The sequence below is a fragment of the Sphaerodactylus townsendi genome, linkage group LG03, assembly GCF_021028975.2.
Source record: "Sphaerodactylus townsendi isolate TG3544 linkage group LG03, MPM_Stown_v2.3, whole genome shotgun sequence".
Lineage (NCBI taxonomy): Eukaryota > Metazoa > Chordata > Lepidosauria > Squamata > Sphaerodactylidae > Sphaerodactylus > Sphaerodactylus townsendi.
Genome location: NC_059427.1, coordinates 146,536,583 through 146,556,002, shown reverse-complemented (window position 1 = coordinate 146,556,002; position 19,420 = coordinate 146,536,583). Strand labels below are relative to the sequence as shown.

At 45.9% G+C, this 19,420-nt stretch overlaps 1 protein-coding gene across 2 annotated transcripts in view; it reads right to left on the bottom strand.

The window, feature by feature from the left end:
• MECP2 (methyl-CpG binding protein 2) overlaps positions 1 to 19,420 on the bottom strand; it is a 207,894-nt gene that overhangs the window by 109,364 nt on the left and 79,110 nt on the right. The window contains exon 2 of one of the 2 annotated variants that reach the window (XM_048490633.1): positions 17,240 to 17,308. The exons of the other annotated variant lie outside the window; for it this stretch is intronic. Within the exon in view, the coding sequence (XP_048346590.1) occupies positions 17,240 to 17,308 (69 nt within the window). The remainder of the gene's footprint in view (positions 1 to 17,239; positions 17,309 to 19,420) is intronic. 2 annotated transcript variants of the gene reach the window in all.

Sequence of the window (19,420 nt, the reverse complement as noted above, 5' to 3'; positions counted from 1 at the left end):
GATTACTTGTTACAGTATTTGCTTGATAAGCTACACTTTTTTTTTGCTCACTCCGGCTCGGGTCTTCTTCGTGCCTCAAAAATGGCCATTCAACGGGGGATGTTCTGACCAAAGAGGCGGCCCTGGGCCCTCCCCAATCAAGCCCCAGAACCAGTCTTTTTGAAAAAAGAAATGTTATAAATGTCACAAGCAGAAAAGTGGGATGCAGATACTTTCAATAAATTATCCAGGAGCGTATTAACAACTTCCAAAATTAGAAATTTTAAACTATGTAATGCTAGCCCATTGTGATCTTCTTTAACATGTTTGTCTACTTACTCAGATTTCCTGATCTAAATATTTCATGGGCAATGCTACTCTACCAGTCTGTTGTATTAGTTTCTCATGTTCTGAATCAGAGAATTTTACTTCGTTTCATCCCGCCCTTTCCCCCACTCCAGCGGGGCTCAGAGCGGCTAACAATATCAAATGTACATCATTAAGATCCAGTGAATAGGTCAACACATAAAACTAACATCAAATCAAAACATAAATATAACCCTTTAAAAACTCCAAGATGGCAGGTAATCATTTCCTCTGTTAGATCATTTAAATACAACATTGTTCAGTGATGGGGGGGGGGGGGGAGAATGTGAATCATAGTCCAACCCCAACACCGTCCGTCCCCCCCCCCACACACACACACTCAGTGTAAATCAGCTGCCTAGATCATCCCTGAGAAGGGCTGGTGGAGTTGTTGCTTGAAGCCTGCCAGTGAGGGGGAACTCCTACTGGGGAGTGTCCTTCTCCATTTTTTGATGCTGCTAGCGCACTCCTGCCGACGGGTATTTACAGCTACCAGTTTTTTTCCTTCTGTGACTTCACCGTGATGTCGCAGCGTAGTTTCTCTGTTTACATGCTTTAATGACTGTCTCATACTAATCGAAAGCACTTAAAAGCTAACCGATCTTACGCAAACGCTTCCAATTTCCTGGACCAAGAAAAGAAACAAAACTCTGTTCACTCAAAGTGAAAGAAAATTAATCAGTTCTCATTTTCGCTTATCAGAGTTGAAAATTAGGGTTGCCAGACGTGGCCAGACATGGCCTGAAAACCGGTGCGGGGGGAGTGCTTGCTGACAATGTGACAGCATCATATCCCATGCGCCCAGAAGTAACTTCAGTGGGTCACCACTCCGTGGTGGAGTGCTTGCTGATGATGTGACAGCATCGTCGATGTGACAGCATCATATCCCATGCGCCCAGAAGTAACTTCAGTGTGTCACCACTCCGTGGTGGAGTGCTTGCTGATGATGTGACAGCATCGTCGATGTGACAGCATCATATCCCATGCGCCCAGAAGTAACTTCAGTGTGTCACCACTCCGTGGTGGAGTGCTTGCTGATGATGTGACAGCATCGTCGATGTGACAGCATCATATCACATGCGCCCAGAAGTAACTTCAGTGTGTCACCACTCCATGGTGACATTCTAGCAATTGGACTAAACTCCATGGTTTAACCACAGTTTTGCCTGAATGCTATACCATCCACAATCATCACGTTGTCGTTACTTCTGGGCACATGGGGAGTAATAGCAATGTGTCAGATGCCACGGGGAGTTTCTCACGGCAAGCTGGGTGGTGGCAGGGAGTGCCCACAAGTGGTGAGTGACCCCATTGCCCCCAGGTAAGAATGATGGCAGTCTTGGAGAAAATAAGACTTTCAGCTTTGGCTTTGATTTCTCATGTACAGCCAATCAGGTGCATTCACAACTTCACTTTCATTACGTTTACTGGATTAATTTGTGGTGTCTTTTCTCCCCATTTTTGCACAATTTCCAGGGATAATCGCCTGAAAAGCATTAATTACAACTTTGAAACTGATACGGGTATCTAAGATCATAGTGGTAATGGCAACCATTCCATATTCTGAGCCCTTTGGGGAGAGGGCAGTGTAGAAAACTAATTCTAATTAATAATAACAACATTATTATTATTATTATTATTATTATTATTATTATTATTATTATTATTATTATTATTATATTGATACAAAACAGTTATACACAGCAAACAAGATCAATATGCTGGATTTTGTATTACATCACACGTCGGACACTTCCCAAGCATCTAGGACTGTGTGATGTATTGACGAATAATGCATGCAGAGCCGAGTAGGGTGGCCTTTTGCAGCTGGCATATGGTGATTTTGTCAGCGCCAATTACAACATCATCATCATCATCATCATCATCACCATCATCATCATCATTATTATTATTATTATTATTATAGATTTCACATCTGCCAGATCTTTAGGTGGTTGTTGGCCTTTATTATTGTTGTTGTTGTTGTTGTTATTGACAAAAACAACAAACACATTGTATCACAACCGCAAGATCACTGGTTGGTTTGAGTTCCACCCTGGAACTTAGGAAGACATGATGTATCGGCGTAAAATGTTTGCAGAGCCGAGTAGAGCAGCTTTCTGCATTTGGAAGACAGTGATTTTATTGATGTTAAGTTGTTGCAAGTACTGTCCCAGGGTTTTTGGGACAGCACCCAGTGTGACAATCACCACTGGGATCACTGCTGCTGGTTTGTGCTGTAGACGCTGCAGTTCAATGTTTAAATCTTGATATTTTGTAATTTTTTCTAGTTGTTTTTCTTCTTGCATTAGCTGAGTATGTGATCCACAGTTTCATCCAATTCAGTACACAATCTGCATTTGGCATTGTTAGATATTTTATTGATTTTTGTTTTTATTGCATTTGTTCTAATCGCTTGTTCTTAAGCAGCGGGAATTAATCCTTCTGTTTCTTTTTTTAGTGTTCCAGATGTTAACCATTGCCATGTTCTGGCAACATCCACTTTTCCACTGATTTTAGCTATATATTGACCATGTAATGCTTTATTATGCCAGTTTTCTGTTCTTTCTTTTAAAGTTCCACTTCAGTATTGTTTTTTTGTAGCTGATACCTTCAATAAGTTCAGATTTTTGACTTCTTTCAGGGCTGGTTGTTGAGTGCCCTTGATGTAATTTGGCAAAGCATGCTTTTCTTCTTCTACAGTTTGTTTTACTTGCAGTAATTCTCTGCCGCCAATTTTGCGGGGCAGATATAATCGATCAGTGTCACTATGAGGATGTAAAACGTAGTGGATCGTCATCAATTTTCTGGTTTTTCTGTCCAAAACGTCTAAATCAGCTTGAGTCCAGTCAATGATGCCAGCAGTGTAGTGAATTACAGGTATAGCCCAGGTGTTTGTGGCTCTGATAGTGTTTCCACCATTTAATTTTGACTTCAATATTTTTCTAACTATTCTATACTGACCGCAGTTTTAACTTGACCATGTTTGATGTTCTCTAGTTCCAGGATGCCCAGGTATTTGTAGGCTTTGTCCATGTTGTTTTTGATCATTTGGCCATTGGGCATTTGAATTCCTTCACTGTTTTTTATTTTTCCTTTATTTATTATTACTGAGGTGCATTTTTCAAGTCCAAATTCCATTGATATATCTGTACTGAAAATTCGAACTGTATTTGTTAGTGATTGTATTTCATTTTCAAGTTTTTCCATACAGTTTTAGATCGCCAATGTACAAAAGGTGCAAAATTTTTGCACTGTTTTTCGCTGCTTGATACCCCATATTTGTTTTCTTCAGAATCAATGACAGTGGGATCATTGCAAAGACAAACAGTAAGGGTGACAATGAGACGTCTTGGAAGATTCCTCTCTTGATGTTGACCCATACAAAATTTTCATTTCCAACCATTAAGTCAGTCTTCCTTTTTTTTTCATTGCATTTTCTGTGAATGTTATTACATTTTTATCAACTCCAATGGATTACAAACATTTGATGATCCAGCTATGGGGTAGTGAGTCACCACTGGGACCACCTTTACTGGTTTGTGCCAGAGTCTTTGTAGTTCAATCCTTAAATCCTTGTATCTTGTAAGTTTTTCCAATTGCTTCTCATCAATTCTTCTGTCACCAGGAAAAAATAAATAACAACAACAACAACAACAACAACAACAACAACAACAACAACAATAATAATAGGATACATCTGCAGAAGTGGAAAATTTTCCATGGGAAAATTAAGCACCAGGAAATCTTTGGTCTTTCTGAACAAGCTCATACCTCATTTCACCACAACTTCTGAGCTGAGAGGAATTCCACTTACAATTCTGCTGACTTGCACTACAACATCCCAAGCTCAACTTCTTCAGGAGCTGTGCTGTGCAGTGGTTACTCTCAGCCTGCCCTACTCACAGGGCTGTCGTTAGGACAGAACAGGAGGGGAGTCCCGAGCAAATTGCCCTTCTGTTCCTTCCTGCAGCGATCCCCAACGTGGTCCTTATGAGCATCATGAAGCTGCGTTTGCCCTGATTCAGACCCCTGATCTATCAAAGTCAGTATTGCCCACTCAGACTGACAGCGGCTTTCCAGGATCTCAGGCAGAGTTGTGGCCCCACCAGGACCAGCAGTGGCAGCAGCAATGGGGGGCATACCGCATTCTAAAGCGATGAGGACAAGCTATTGCCTGCCAAAGAAAATCTCTGAACCCTCAAGCTGAGACTATATGATTAGGAATATCAGAATCTAATTAGTGGTACCATTTGTTTTATGCTTAGTTTAGTGATTTGATACTGTATTTTTTAGATTAGTCACTAGGCTAGGCTTTTTGTACTAATGCTGCTGTAGACTGTTTTGAAGGTCAGTCTTAGGTCACTGTGTTTTCCGTAGTTCTAGGCTACAGAAGGGGAAAAGTCACCATCGATGCTTATTCATGTTTATGTTGATTATTTATGATGCTATGTTTCTTGATGTTTTATAAAGCTATTTTGCTTTATGGTAGTCGATGTTTTGCTGTTTATCATGCTATATTTACTGATGTTTTCTAATTTCATGTTATGATTATTGATGTTTTGCTGTTATGCTGTTGTTGTTCAACGCCCTGAGCCCTTCAGGGGAGGGTGGTATACAATACAACAGGTCTGACTCTCCTCTATTCATAGAAATCTCCCATAGCGCAGCTAGCATGGTCGAATATTTATCCCAATTAACTCTGCCCAACAGCCACAGAGCGTTGTCACTCACAAGATGTAATGCTTTACCATTGGCAGTTATGTTTGGGAGATGTTCAAAAATTCCCTTTCAGGAAAGAACATGCGCTTGCAATGCAAGCCACACAGAAACTGTTGGTCACACACTGTTATATCGTCCTTTTTGTAAGACCTCAGTCCCAGAATAAAGCGATCTGTAGATTTTTAAACTATAGACTTTATTGGTGATCAAGGCATAACGAGAGATAGATGGTTTCTGGGGATACATGGCAAGGGATAGATCTTAAATCCCCTCAGCCTTGGACCCGCCCCTGCCTGGCCAAGGTGCCGCAGCTGCAACATCGAAACGAAGGAAACAATACAGTGATTCAATTACAAAACGTTGACACAAAAGGCAGGAACCATCACACCTAGGAGGGCCGTGGCCCTTCCTGGTTATCAGTTTGATGCTAAGGAAGGGAGGGGGGAAACAGATGAGTTGGCGCCTAGCCCAAGGCCGATGGCCCTCTGAATGGAGGGTGGGTCCCCCTCCTCCCAATACTGGTCAGGGCCCGTCCTGACACTTTTTATAGTACAATCAGGCATTCCTTGTTGATCCCTTTTTTGGTCAACAAAGAAGGATTTACAGACCAACAGAAAATCTGCCTCTTATTAAATAATGAATCTGAAAAGGTCACAAGATCCTTGCGTTTTGCCACGAAACAACATTCACAATTAAATGCACGAGCTTGATGTCATGCTCACCGAACCACAGATCCTCAGTTCAAACCATGCTAGACAACATTGTTTTAGATTATATAATTTTATTTGTTTCATTATTATATTATTTATTGTTCTGTATAACCAGCTTTGTTGTAATGCCAATAAAAGGAACTTGGATTTGGAAGGTGAGCCAGCTGGCAGCGAGGGCAGGGCGGGTCCTGCAGATCCGCCAATAGAGGATATGCATGCTGAGCCTGTGCTGCAGACCAACCCAGAAGTGTTAGGCGGCAGCGCCAAGCAGCTTGGGTGCCAGTGGTGATGCTGCACCAGCTCTGAGGAGTCCACCAGCACTAGGGGCAGGGAGCCCACTGGAACAGAGGCGTCAGCAGAACACAGGAGATTCACTCAGAGGATCAGTGCCTGCCCCCCAGTAGAGTATAAAGGATGAGTGCTAGCAGCTGCTTCTCTGCTGAAGCAACGCGTGTCCTTAGTCTGCTCCAGACCTATTTCTTCACCTGGCTCTTAAAACTTCGTCTCGGATCCTGATCTTTGGACTGTTTCTTGGACTGCTCTTTTGGATCCTGCTTGGACTCTGTTTGACTTCTCAGACACTGACCTAGGACCGTTTGACTACTCTTGAAACTGTGCTTGTGTTTCTCTGCTCAGAACCTGCCTGCTGCTCTGGCAGCTACCAGCCAGACCGTGACACGCGGTCTTTCATGTTGGGGTGAGCCAGCGAACCTAGTAGGGTCTCAGACAGTGCACAGGGATGCCTGCGCCATCTGTTGCCCTCTGGGCAAGCAGACTCACCGGTCACAAGACCCCTGTGACTCACGGGTCACAAGATACTCTGGACAAAGGGACAAAAGGTGCATACCCCCAGGTATGGATTAGGCCCAGACAGGAGCGTTTCCTCCCGCACGTACGCAGCCCCTATGACTCATGTAGTGCGCAATATTCTCCCGCTCTCCCGCCTTCCCAAAACCCTAATAAAAGGTGCCAGGGACACCAGTTCGGCAGATTAGCCTGCTGCTGGCTTCTCTCCACCGGATGATATCGCTGCGTTTCGTCTCTTCATTGCGTCGCCCGTGACGACTTCACTTTCACATCACCAACCACCTGGTACTCTCAACTATAGATGCCAGGGATCGAACCTGGAACCTTCCGCACGCAAAGCAGAGGCTTTTCCACTGAGCCACAGCCCCTCCACTGACCACGACACCTGCTGATGTTTTTTCCCAGCACCCAGCATGGTATAACAGTTAAGAGCAGGTGCACTCTAATCTGGAGAACCAGGTTTGGTTCCCCGCTCTGCCACTTGAGTTGTGGAGGCTTGTCTGAGGAACCAGGTTAGCTTGTACACTCCAACAAATGCCAGCTGAGTGACAGTTGGGCTAGTCACAGTTCTTCTGAGCTCTCTCAGCCCCACCCACCTCACAGGGTATTTGTTGTGGGGGGAAGGGCAAGGAGATTGTAAGCCCCTTTGAGTCTCCTACAGGAGAGAAAGTGGGGGATATAAATCCAAACTACTACTCCTCCTCCTTCCCCCTCCTCAAACTGAAGCACCAATCCTAGCTTCCCTCCCCTTTACTGAAGGAATGCTCCAGAAAACCCCAACAGGCATCATGTTTGTGTCTACAGGGAGTACCCATTCAGAAATACCTGCCACTGCAGGAAGACACTTGGCTTGGCTTGTAACTCCTGGCTCCCAAAGCTCCCAAATTTTGTCAATACCCTCCCCCACAGTAGCCACTTTAAGGGACCCACTGCCTGCTCTCAACATTCCCCACCCACGCAGAGGTTGGACGAGATTTGGAATGCCCGTGCTGGAAAAGGGGATGAATAAAAGGTGCAGAGAGGAAGGAACTGGGGCCCAGATGCTGGCAAATAAGCTCTGCATATTCTTTTGGGCAGTTCAATATCTAAGAGAGGAGAGGCATCCCCAGCTATCACGACTATACACTCCAAGGGAACAGTGGCTGGGTGGTATATCACCGCAGAGAAAGCAAAGTTGAGAGAAATTTCAAAAAGCTGCAATTCACATTTGTGGCACAAGATGGTGCTAAGGCCCTGGAGAGATAAAGGATAGTAGGGCCAACATTCCTGGCATGCTGGTCACACAAACTAAAGAGGAGTTGTCTTGTAGGACACTTTTGCCCAGCTGGGTCCCTTCTCTGATCTTTGCAGGAACAGGCCCCACTGTTCCAGGTTTTCTGAAGGGCATGAAACTGAAACATTTGAAGTGCGTCAAAAGGCTCACACACGTCTTCTGCAATGGGATTAACAACACTGAATTAACAAACGCACCAACCTCACGCCGGGATCTCTTCAGATATTGGTTGCTCTGAATTTTTCGCTCCTGTAGTTAGCTTGATAATTATCCCAGCAAGCGAGCTGTGTCTGTGCACTCTTAATTGCCTGCCTTTGCATACTCCAACCCAAATTGCACGTTAATGTACAAAGGTACATAGCAGCAGCCGGGCGGTTGAAAGAATGCAGCTCCGAGTAGGGGCAGCTAAGAGAGGGGAATTTTTGTCCTTTTGCTGGCACTGGGAGCCAAACTGAGTGGGCAGCAAGAGAGAAAGTCCAGCGCCCCCATCTCTTTGCAGTTCTTTTACCCCCAACGGTTCACATGTTGCCTAATTTCCAGCGGCTGCCAGTTTACCACAGAGAATGGAAGGCAAACCAAATTCTCTAACAGAAGCTTCCGATTTAAAAACCCAACTCTTGTTCTGTCATCAGCGGCTTTAGAAATCCCGACATACTGCAAAAAACTTAAACTGAATTACACTGCAAATACATACCCGTTTACTTAATGACCCTGAAGGTCAGGCAGCCCAATCCAATGGTAGCGCAGGGCAGAGCACTGGTTGAAGAAAGCATCTTGGCGCTGCTTACAAAGAGGGAGAGAGGGTAAAAAAACTCATCTCTCCTTGGGTAGCCCATTCTGCCAAATGACTTCTGTTATCATTTTTGCGTTCGTAAGTCAGTGTTGTGGGGGGGGGGGGTGGCGTTCATGGGCTGCAACTGCGTTAGGAATCAACTATAGTTGGCTCTGCCCCAGAGGGTCACCTCCACGCTGGTGCAGGGATTTGTGGCGGCAGCCATCTGCCACAGGGACCAACTTCCAGGTTTGGGCACTGTGGCATTTGGCTGCCGAGTGACGGCCAACCACCACAGTGCCCAAACCCAGAAGTGGGCCCTGTGGCAGATGGCTGCTGGTGTCTGTGCCAATTTACACGGCAGTGGCACAGCCGGTGGCACAACCCTCCCACTGCTTCCAGTGCAGCTTCAGCCACCATCCCCCCTTCCTTGGATTGAACAGTTGGTCTTCCGTAAAATGGACCATTGGATACTTACTGGGAAGGATCTTTCTCCTGGAGGATAGGAAGCCATCTTGGATAGGGTGATTTCATACCCCAATCACTGGGAGGCAGGATCTTGTAATTTTTCAACTTCCTGTCTTGCCCTTGTTCTCCTTTTTGGGTCAGTATTTTTCCTGCCTCAAAAGGGAGAGCAAGGACCTTTAGCCACTCCTTGTGTTTGTGGTATATAAAAAAAAGATTATACAGAAAAAGATTTTTTCCAAAAATAATGCAGAACATACGTAACTGCAAACAGATCTTCTTTTGCTTGATAGCACGTGGGTGTCGGGGTGGTGGTGGTGGTAGCTAGCCTTCCTTTCAGGTAAATAAGACAAATGTATGGCTCTTTGATTCGGCACTGCATGAAAGCATTCCTGCCCTCTGTTTATCCTTCTCAGCCTTGGCGGGATCAATGGTTTGAACCCCAATTAATGTCTTCATGGACAATATTCCCTTTTCTGTCTCTTCTCTCAGATGAATCATTGTGCATTTAGCCTTCACTTTCAAAAGACGGTATATCTACAGCAGCGTGGAAGAGAATAGGTGGTTTGTTCTCAAGTGTGTTTTGGAAGACTCGTGGGGAACCTTCCAGGCATACTGCTTGTTTAAATAAAACCACTCTCTCCAAACTGCCAGGGCATGAGACTCCGGGCCCCTCCCCCACAGCAGACTTTTCACTTAGCCCCCAAATGGAACTTTACTGTAGCAACGTGGTTAGAATTGACGCCTGCAGCTGCACAGATTGTACCTTCTTCTTTATGCATCTTCCAATCCATCCCACCATTTTCGCCTGCCTGTCCCAGTCGCCCACCTGCACTTGCTCTCAACGAAGCTAAGAATCACCAGTTTTGCCTGCGAAGTCCACAGCCTGCATCTGATCTACCTGTGAAGCTTTGACACAGACAGGCACCACTGCTCTGCAATAGAGAACCGAGCTTGTCGGGAGATACCCTAGAGCACAGGTGTCAAACTCGCGGCCGTCCAGATGTTATGGGCTACAGTTCCCATCATTAGGGAATGATGGGAACTGTAGTCCATAACATCTGGACGGCCGCGAGTTTGACATGGATGCCCTAGAGCTCACAAGCCCCCAAACCTGGATGGTCCAGTCTAGCCTGATTGCATGAGATCTGAGGCTAAGCAACATCAGCCTTGGGTAGTACTTGGATGGGAAGTCCAGGGGAAGGCAATGACAATCTCCTCTCTTTCACCTTCTGCCTTGAAAACCTTGCGGCAGGGGACCCTGATCTTTTCGAACCTGCGGGTACCTTTGGAATTCTGGTACACTGTGGGGGGCACAGCCCCAAAATAACTGCCACAAATGGTAGTCACAAGAGGACCGGCTACAAAATGGCTGCTGCAGCTTACCTTCAGTCACACTGTCCTTGTGCTGCAGTGACAACTGCAGCCAAAGCAACATTTAAAAAAAAATCTGCACAGCCAGTCAAATCTCCAATGGCCAATCAAAAGCACCACTTCCCAAAAACACTTGGCTGGTGCAAAGAAAAGTCTTGCCAGAGGCCATGCTGGGGACCCCTGCCTGATAGACTGTCTCTCTCAATACAACCCTGGACCTAGAAGTGTCCGGCTGTCTGATACCTGGTGGTTCCTGGTGCTAGACGTAGGACTTGGACAATGAAATGGGAAAGGTGAAGGTGTCCTCCTTTCCTCAAGAGAGAAGTCCCTTCTCTGTAAATAACCACTGGACTTTTCTCCCTGAGGAAGAGGACATCTTGTCGGGACTTCATCGAGCAGTATCCTAGTTCCGGGTGGGTCATTGTTCCAAGTCTTGAAGGTAGATGCAGTATTTTTCTTATGAACGCTGCATTTTTCAACTGGTAGACGTTCGACTCTAATGAACGTTGACAGAGTCAACCATGCAGCTGCTCTGCATACCTTGTCTTCCGAAACTCTGTTGTTGAATGCTGCATCGGTTGCCACGCTCAAGGAATGGCCCGTTTCACCGTGAGGCGGTTTTAGGCCCTGGGCCTTGAAGGCTGCCACGATGTATGACATGATCTGTTTACTGATCTTGGCTTTCGACATACATTGTCTCAAATTGAAAGATGAACAGAGATTCAGACTTATAAAATAATTGAGTTCTTAGGATGAAGCATTGTAGAGCTGTTTGAACGTCCAGTTTGTGCCAAGTGTGCTCCTCAGGGTAAAACAATGGTAGGCTGATCTGTTGGCTATGGAAGGAAGAATTGACCTTTGGCTTGAAGGTCAGGTCAGTCCTTAAGGTAACCACATTCTTGTGGAAAATACATAAGTCCGGCCTGACCAAGATAGCCTCAACCTCCAACACTCTCCGTGCTGATGTTACAGCTACTAAAAATAGTGTCTTAATTATGAGCCACCTAAGGGGAATGTCCTGTATGGGCTCAAACAGAGGTTTAGACAAGGCTTTCAGGACAGGATTCAACCTGTGGTTAGCAGGAGGATCCTTCAGTGAAGTCGCCCTGAGGAAGTGTATGATGTGTGGATGTCTGGAGATGGGTGTACCGTCAATGGAGGGAATTACCATGGTCAAAGCAGCAGTTTGCCATCTGATAGTGGTAGCTCTAAGACCTTTATCTGCTCCTTCCTGTAGGAATGCCAAGATGACTTGGAGGTCCGGTTGTAGACATCTGCTTCCTTCTACGTCACCTTTGGCCTTCTATGTAGTGTCATATATCTTAGTGGTAAAGGGATGTCTGGACCCCAAAATGGTATTGGTGACCTCAGGAATGTATCCCAGCACCAGAGGCCTGCCACACTCAATTTTCACATGGTCAAATTCCACCAAGCTGGATCTGGGTGTAGAACTGGACCCTGGTGAAGCAGATCTGATGTCACCAGCAGTTGATGTGGAGGTTCCATGGAAAGCTGAAGCAGATCCATGAATCAGAGGTGGCAAGGCCAAAATGGAGTCACCAGAATGGCCATCGCCTTCTGTTCCCTGATTTTCCTGCTGAGCTTGGGTAGAATGGGAAGGAAAGAAAAGGCACACATTAGACCTTCGGGCCACTGGGATGCGGCACCTTCGGCTTGGAGAAGGTGATACCATGACATGAGCCTCAAAGTCTGGTGGTTTTCCCTTGATACAAAGAGATCCACTACCAGTCTCCTAAAGCATTCAGTTATCATCAGGAAGACTTGATCGTTGAGTGAACATCCTCCCTCCTGTATGGGTAGTCCTGCTAAGCGAGCCTGCCTCAATGTCGGCCACTCCCTTTATGTGGTCTGCTAGAAGGGGTTACAAGTGCGATTCTGCCTAGGATAGTATCAACATCATCTCCCTGTGGAGGCTGGATGACCTGGAGCCCTCTTGGTTGTTGATGTGAGCCTTCGCTGCTATATTATCTGTCCGGATCAGGACGTGTGATTGGGTCAATTGACACTGGAAGTGAAGTAGAGCAAGACGAATGGCTCAAAGCTCCCAGGCATTGATTGGCAGCTGTGATTCCGCTGAAGTTCACTTCCTTTTTTTACAATATGTTAAAATGATTTTTTTTTATTTTCTCACATACTTCCGACAGTTGTAACTAACATTTTTAGTTGATTATTCCTGAGAACTGCATGCGAGAGCACACTTATATTTTACGAATTTCCAAGCCAGAGGTGGGGGATAAAAGCACAGACACAGTATTAATACACTGTATTAAGAACAAGATCCACCAGACCACGGCCACACAGCCTGGGAAACGCACCACAACCAATATTAATACTGATTTTTTTTAAAATCAAGTTCTGAATTCACCTGGTTGGTTTTTGGATTGACCTGTACAGCCAAAGATAAATTTCTTATGAGTCCACTCACATGGAAGAAAGATACTGCGATCAAGAAATCTCATGTAGAAATCTCATGTAGAAAGTCATGAGGTGCCCCAGTAACGGGGATGAGAGTTAAATTCGGTTGAAACAGATGAGGAGACCACTATATCCAGGGTACGACAGAGGCGATCTCTAGCTATGTGCCACAAGTAATCTGTCAATGGTTTTCAGTGCCTTCAGTTTTTCCCTTTGAATTTAAAACAATGTAAGAGTACTATTCCTGACTTGAAACGCCCCAGGCTAGCCAGATCTCGTCAGATCTCAGAAGCCAAGCAGAGTCAGTCTTGGGTAGTGTTTGGATGGGAGACCTCCAAGGAATACCAGAGACATGATAAGGAAGTAGGTAGTGGCAAACCATCTCTGAATGTCTCCTGCTCTGAAAACTCTACAAGGTTGTCGTAAGTCAGCTGAGACCTGACAGCACAAAAAGGGGACAGGTGTGTGTGTTACACTGCCGTTAAATTTTTACAAGAATTATTCCAATAAAAGTAAATTTCCACATAAAGTTTTGCTTGTAACCTTTAAGCCACACTTGATGTGTTTTCCCCCAGTCAAACATTTCAGTTTGAGTATTTGCTACTATTGGAACGTTACATTGTCCTGAGGCGCTTTCAAATTTGTTTACTAAAATGAGTCAAAATAACTAAGCTAAATCAAATCACACGTTATTTAGGGTATAAGATCATTTTCCAGGAACTTTTCCAATTCTTACAGGAAATGGCCATTAGTGCACGAGGTGAGCAGTTACCACATGAGTGATCATGATGTACAGCTTTATAGGTCAAAGCAAACACTCTTGGGTTGTGTCAGGAAGCAGACTGGCACCTGGTGAGGAATTTGTGATACTATTGAGATGGGAGATAAAGAATAGTGAAGAGAGCAAAGCAAATAGATAGAAAAATAGAAAATAGACCTGCAGCGGCTGCTACGATCAAGCTGTTTTTCCCAGGGAAAGTACTAAAGGAAGGGTGACTTCCACAAGGAAATGGGAAACAGAAAAAAATAATTCCTGCCTTTCTGGCAGGAGAACATACGGTACTCCAACCTATATCTAATCAGGGCCTGGATGAACTGTCATCAAATCCTGTCTGTCAAAGCAAGTCCATTGAAATGAGTTTAAATAACCTGTTTCATCCAAGAAGATGCACAGCCAACTATTGCACAAATTGCTAATGGCCAATAGTTGACATCTTTGGGGGTCTAAGATGGATTGTCTCAACTGCCACTTTCAAGGTATGGGTAATTACTTCCTCCCTTGATAAACCATTCATAACCTCTTGCTAGATACTATAAAACACAGGTGTCAAACTTGCGGCCCCCCAGATGTTATGGACTACAGCTCCCATCATCCCCTGCCAGCATGATGCTGGCAGGGGATGATGGGAACCGTAGCCCATAACATCTGGAGGGCCGCGAGTTTGACACCTATGCTATAAATTTGCTGGTGGTTCCTGGCCCCTCAATGATGTGGCTGGCCTCCACATGGGCCAGGACCTTTACGACCCTGGCCCCGGCCTGGTGGAACACTCTTCCTCCAGCTGTCCAGGCCCTGCAGGACCTTGGTGAGTTCCGCAAGGCCTGTAAGACTGAGTTGTTCTGCCGGGCCTTTGGAGTGTCCAGTCGCTGAGTGCCCCCACCCCCCATGCTTTATGAATTCCTTTACCATCTGAATTTTGGTTCCATCTATGTTACCCTCCTAGAGAGGAGTCTGGCCTCTCCTCCTTCTTCTTTTTGGGGAGATTTTAATGAATTGGGCTATAGGACACCTGTCATTGATGTGTCAACCGCTGTTTTAATAGTTTTTAATGGATTTTAGTTATTATACTGATTGTTGTGTGGTCACCATTGTGAACCCTATTTAATTGTGTATATATCAATGTTGTGCACCGCCCAGAGCCCCTTGGGGATGGGGTGGTTTAATAAATAAATAAATGAATGAATGAATGAATGAATGAATGAATGAATGAATGAATGAATGAATGAATGAATGAATGAATGAATGAATGAATGAATGAATGAATGAATGAATGAATGAATGAATGAATGAAAGAAACGACAACATGGGTCATAATTGAGAACAGAAGTGGTAGGACGCACTCTCCCAAGGACCTTATCTGCTTCTCTAGGTGTCAACATCCACAAAAACCTGGTAATGCCATACTCCAGTGACACCCGGACAGATTTATAGAAATAACTAAGTTATTTAAACTTCCAACTGCAGAACAAAACAGATAGCCTTGGAAACTATTTTCACAGAAAACATGATATTCAGATGCGTAATGAAAATCCAGATATTGTCAAAAGCTTTCACAGCTGGAGTCAACTTGGTGTTGTGGGTTTTCCTGGCTGTACGGACGTGGTCTGGTAGTCTCGTAACATTTCACCCGCCAGCTGTGACTGGCATCTTCAGAAGCATGTCATGGTAAAAGGTGTATTTCTTCGTGGCACATCTTACTATGACATGCCTCTGAAGATGCCACAGATGCAGGCAAAGTATTTGGAGCTAAAACGACCAGACCACAGTCAGACATCCCAGAAAACCCACAGCAGCAAGAAAATCCAGGTAGCTGAAGAAGGCAGCTTTGACTCTCAAATCAGCTTTGGCTGGTCCCAGAACAACATGGAGGGGTTACTTGGACTGGGAAACCTGCAGCAGGGTGGGGTGGCTGCCTTGAGGGGATTTATCAGGGCTGCGAGTCAGCTGAGGAAATCCCCGTCACTCCTGACCTGGCCTGGTGAAAAGGAACAGCGAGGAAGGAGTTGCCTCTGCTGGCTTGAGGGCCCAATATGTCCAGAATGCCCCCCCCGGGGGGGAGTGCCTGGACCTGCAGTAGGGTGGGCTGGTGGCCTTAAGAGGACTTATTGGGCCTGCGAGCCAGCTGAGGCTAATCCTCCACCCCCAACATGGTCTGGAGAGTCGGAAGCAAGTGGGGGGTTGCCTCAGCTGGCTCACAGGTGTGATAACCCACCCACCCCCCAGGGGGCCAGATCTGGCCCCTGGGCCCCATAGTTGACATCCCTGCCATAGAGATTCTGAAGTCTAAACCAGGTCATGTAATGACGAAGGAATCCACACCCCCAACCAAATCAAACTGAGTCAGTACAAAGACCCACACTGCGCACGTGATCTGTTTTACGTGCAGAGATTAAGGCAAAGTGAGTCTTTTGAAATGAGTCAAGTTTGGCCTTCCTGACTTAACTATGAATGACTCACAGCCAGATGCGACTTTCAGGAAACAACATTCCCAGGGGTAATGGGACCAAATTCAGACTAAAATTGGGGGGGGGGGTGTCCCCAAGGATTTCAGCCTTCCCCTGATCCAGTTTCCTGACCGGAAATGGCTCTGTGGGGCAGTATTTGCCACATTGTGGAACTGCACATATGGAGGAACCCAACCCTGACTCATGCCAAAGTGTCTTGTCTAGTTTCAGACTAAGATATTCTAGAAAAGCTCACAATTATCATGGAAACGTGACATCTTGGGCCAGTGGTGCACTGCTAATGGGGACATGGAGTAACCCATGTCCCTTGGCGCACACTGTTTGGTCAAGTGGGGGATGCCCAGGAACATGAGTTACCCCATGTCCCCATTAGCGGTACGCCACTGCTAATGTGTAGGTGACCAAACTGCGTGCGCCCCAGGCTGCACGCCACAGAGCATTTGACTACAGAGCCAGCCTGGAGGGAGGTGGGGTTGGAGTTCGGCGGCAGGCAGCCTCAGCACCTGCCTGAACTGCCCATCATCAGGCCCCACCCCCCACCCTCCTTACAGGTTGCCATTTATTATTTCTTCAGCACTGCCATTAAATAAGGGGCCCATCACTTTGGGATCAGGAAGGAATTTTTGTCCAAGACAGATTGGCCTGGGATCCTGGTGGTTTTTTGCCTTCCTCTGGGCATAGAGCAGGGGTCACTGGAAGAGTGGGGTGTGTGAATTTTCTGCACTGTGTCGGGGGTTGGACTAGATGACCCTTGAGGTCCCTTCCAGACCTATGTTTCTATGGTCTGGCTGCTCAGTGTCCTTGATAGGCATTTGGCCATGTGTAGTAGCAACATTAAATGGTACTACCTACTGCAGAATCCTTTGGTAACTTAACTGACAGTGTGGGAAAGACCTGCAATGTCTTGACCTTCAAAGTTAAGGCTGGAAAGTTTAGATTAAGAACCACCAGTACATGCATCAATAATGAAAACATACTACTGTGGTTGGATTTAGTCACTTGATGTGGACGGCAGGGGCAGACAAGGAACAACACAGACAGGAGATGACATTTGGCTGGGCTTTCAACCAGTGCCTCGTTGTTTTTTACCTTGCTGATGGACGGCTGGGCTGTTTTTGTGTCCCTGAAAATCCTGTGGCTTTGTTAGCTGTCTTGAGTCTGAGGAAGCAAGGCAGAACATAAATATTTCAAATATATTAATTAACTTAAAATGTACTGAAAATGGAAGACTTGAGAGTCCACAAATATCATAGCCTTTGGTGACCACAAGCTTGACCCAGGCAGGTACTGAAAACAGTCCATTGGTTATTTACTGCGAAGGGGCCTTCTACTGGACGGATAGGGGGACGTCTTGTGGGCGTTTTCCAACCAGAACTCAGGGAGGCAGGATCTCAGATCTTGTCACTTCCTGTGGTCTGATTGGACGCCCCTCTTGGTCCTCAGTAGACGACTGTCAAAGCAGTAATGGTTCTCCCCTCTTTAAAAAACAACAGGAAGTGCTCCACAAGGAGGAAGTAGCAAGAACATCAATAACACTAATGATAACAATAACAATAACATGAGCAAAGAGAATGTAGCTGCCCTGATTATAGGCGTGTCACTGTATGTATGTCTGTCAAGGTTCAGGAGAAGAATGTGGAGGAAGTATTGGGGAGTAATGATGATCCTGGGAGGGCCAAGACGTCCTCCTATCTGTCCAGTAGAAGGCCCCTTCATGGTAAGTAACCAATGATCCGTTCTACTGGAGGAGGAGGATGTCTTTTGGGACCTCCCAGAGCAGTGTCCCTCAACGGGTGGGTCAGGATCAATCCCCAATAATGTGCTCCAGCACTCTTCTACCGAAGGTGGCCTCTGAAGCTGCCATGGTGTGAATTTTATGAAGACACTGAGGACCAGTGGCTGCTCAGCAAATGTCTGGAACTGAAATCTGTCTCAGTGCCACATTGGTAGCGGCACTCCATGTGAAACGGGCCGTGATCCCTTGCGGGTTGATTGGCGGCCTTATAGGCTTCGATTATGCAAGCCTTGATAGAATGACTGATTGCTGCCTTAGACATTTGTTGGCCCAGTTTAGGATGAGCAATGTTGACAAAAAGACTACTAGATCTGCGAAGAGACTCAGTTCTAATGATAATTTTTTTCAGGGATCGTCTTACATCCAAATTGTGCCAGAGTCTTTCTTTTGGATGCGATGGATTGGGACAAAAGTTGGGTACCACTATGTCCTGGTTAAGGTGAAATGTAGATTTTACTTTAGGGACAAAGGTTGGGTCTGGGCGGAGAACCACTCTGTCTTTATGGAAGGTGCAAAGGTCGCTATTGACTGACAGCGCATGCAGCTCTGATACACGTCTGGCTGATGTAATCTCCAGAAGAAACATGGTTTTCATCCGTAGCCATTTCAGGTGAATGGTCTGCATGGGTTCAAATGGAGACTTGGTAAGTGATGATAACACTAGGTGCAGTCTCCAAGTGGGGAAACAATGGTTGACTGGAGGTTGAAGTTGTTTGACCCCTTTTAAGAGAGATATTTATTACCGCCTTTAGGCCAGCCAACCCCTTTTAAAAATCTAAAGACATCCGGGTGTCTGGATGCTGGGACTCCCTGGAACGGGGCCATATGGAAGTGAGGGCTGCAACCTGATGACGTAGGGTGGTGCTGCGTAAGCCCTGATCGAAACCTTCCTGCAAGAACTGAAGAATTTGGGAGATGTCGGGAGATTTGGGATTGACTGATCATCTTCTGCACCACCTGGTAAATGCTTTCCAGGTACAGTTGTTTATATTATTAGTGGAAGATCTGCGAGAGGCCAGGAGGGTATCTGTCACCTGGTCCGAATAGCCTTTCTGTTTTAGCAATCTCCGTTCAACAGCCAGGCGGTTAGACTGAACCACTGCGGGTTTGGATGAAATATCGGTCCTTGGACCAGCATGTTGTAAGGTGTCGGAAGCATGAAGGCTGGGGACACTGCCAGTTCCAGAATGGAAGAAAGCCATGGACGACGTGGCCAGAAGGGAGCCACCAGGATGATGAGGACCTTCTCTGATAAGATCTTCCGGAAGACTTTGGGAATTATTGGTGTTGGGGAAAACACATACAGCAAGGTCTTGGGCCATGGGGCTGTGAGGGTGTCTACCCCGAAGGCTGCCGGATGATGAAACCTCGACATGAAGGCTGGGATCTGGTGATTGGAGGCTGAGGCAAATAGGTTCAGTTGTGGTTTGCCAAACCTCTGAGAAATCATATTGAAGATGGACGGATTGAGTTGC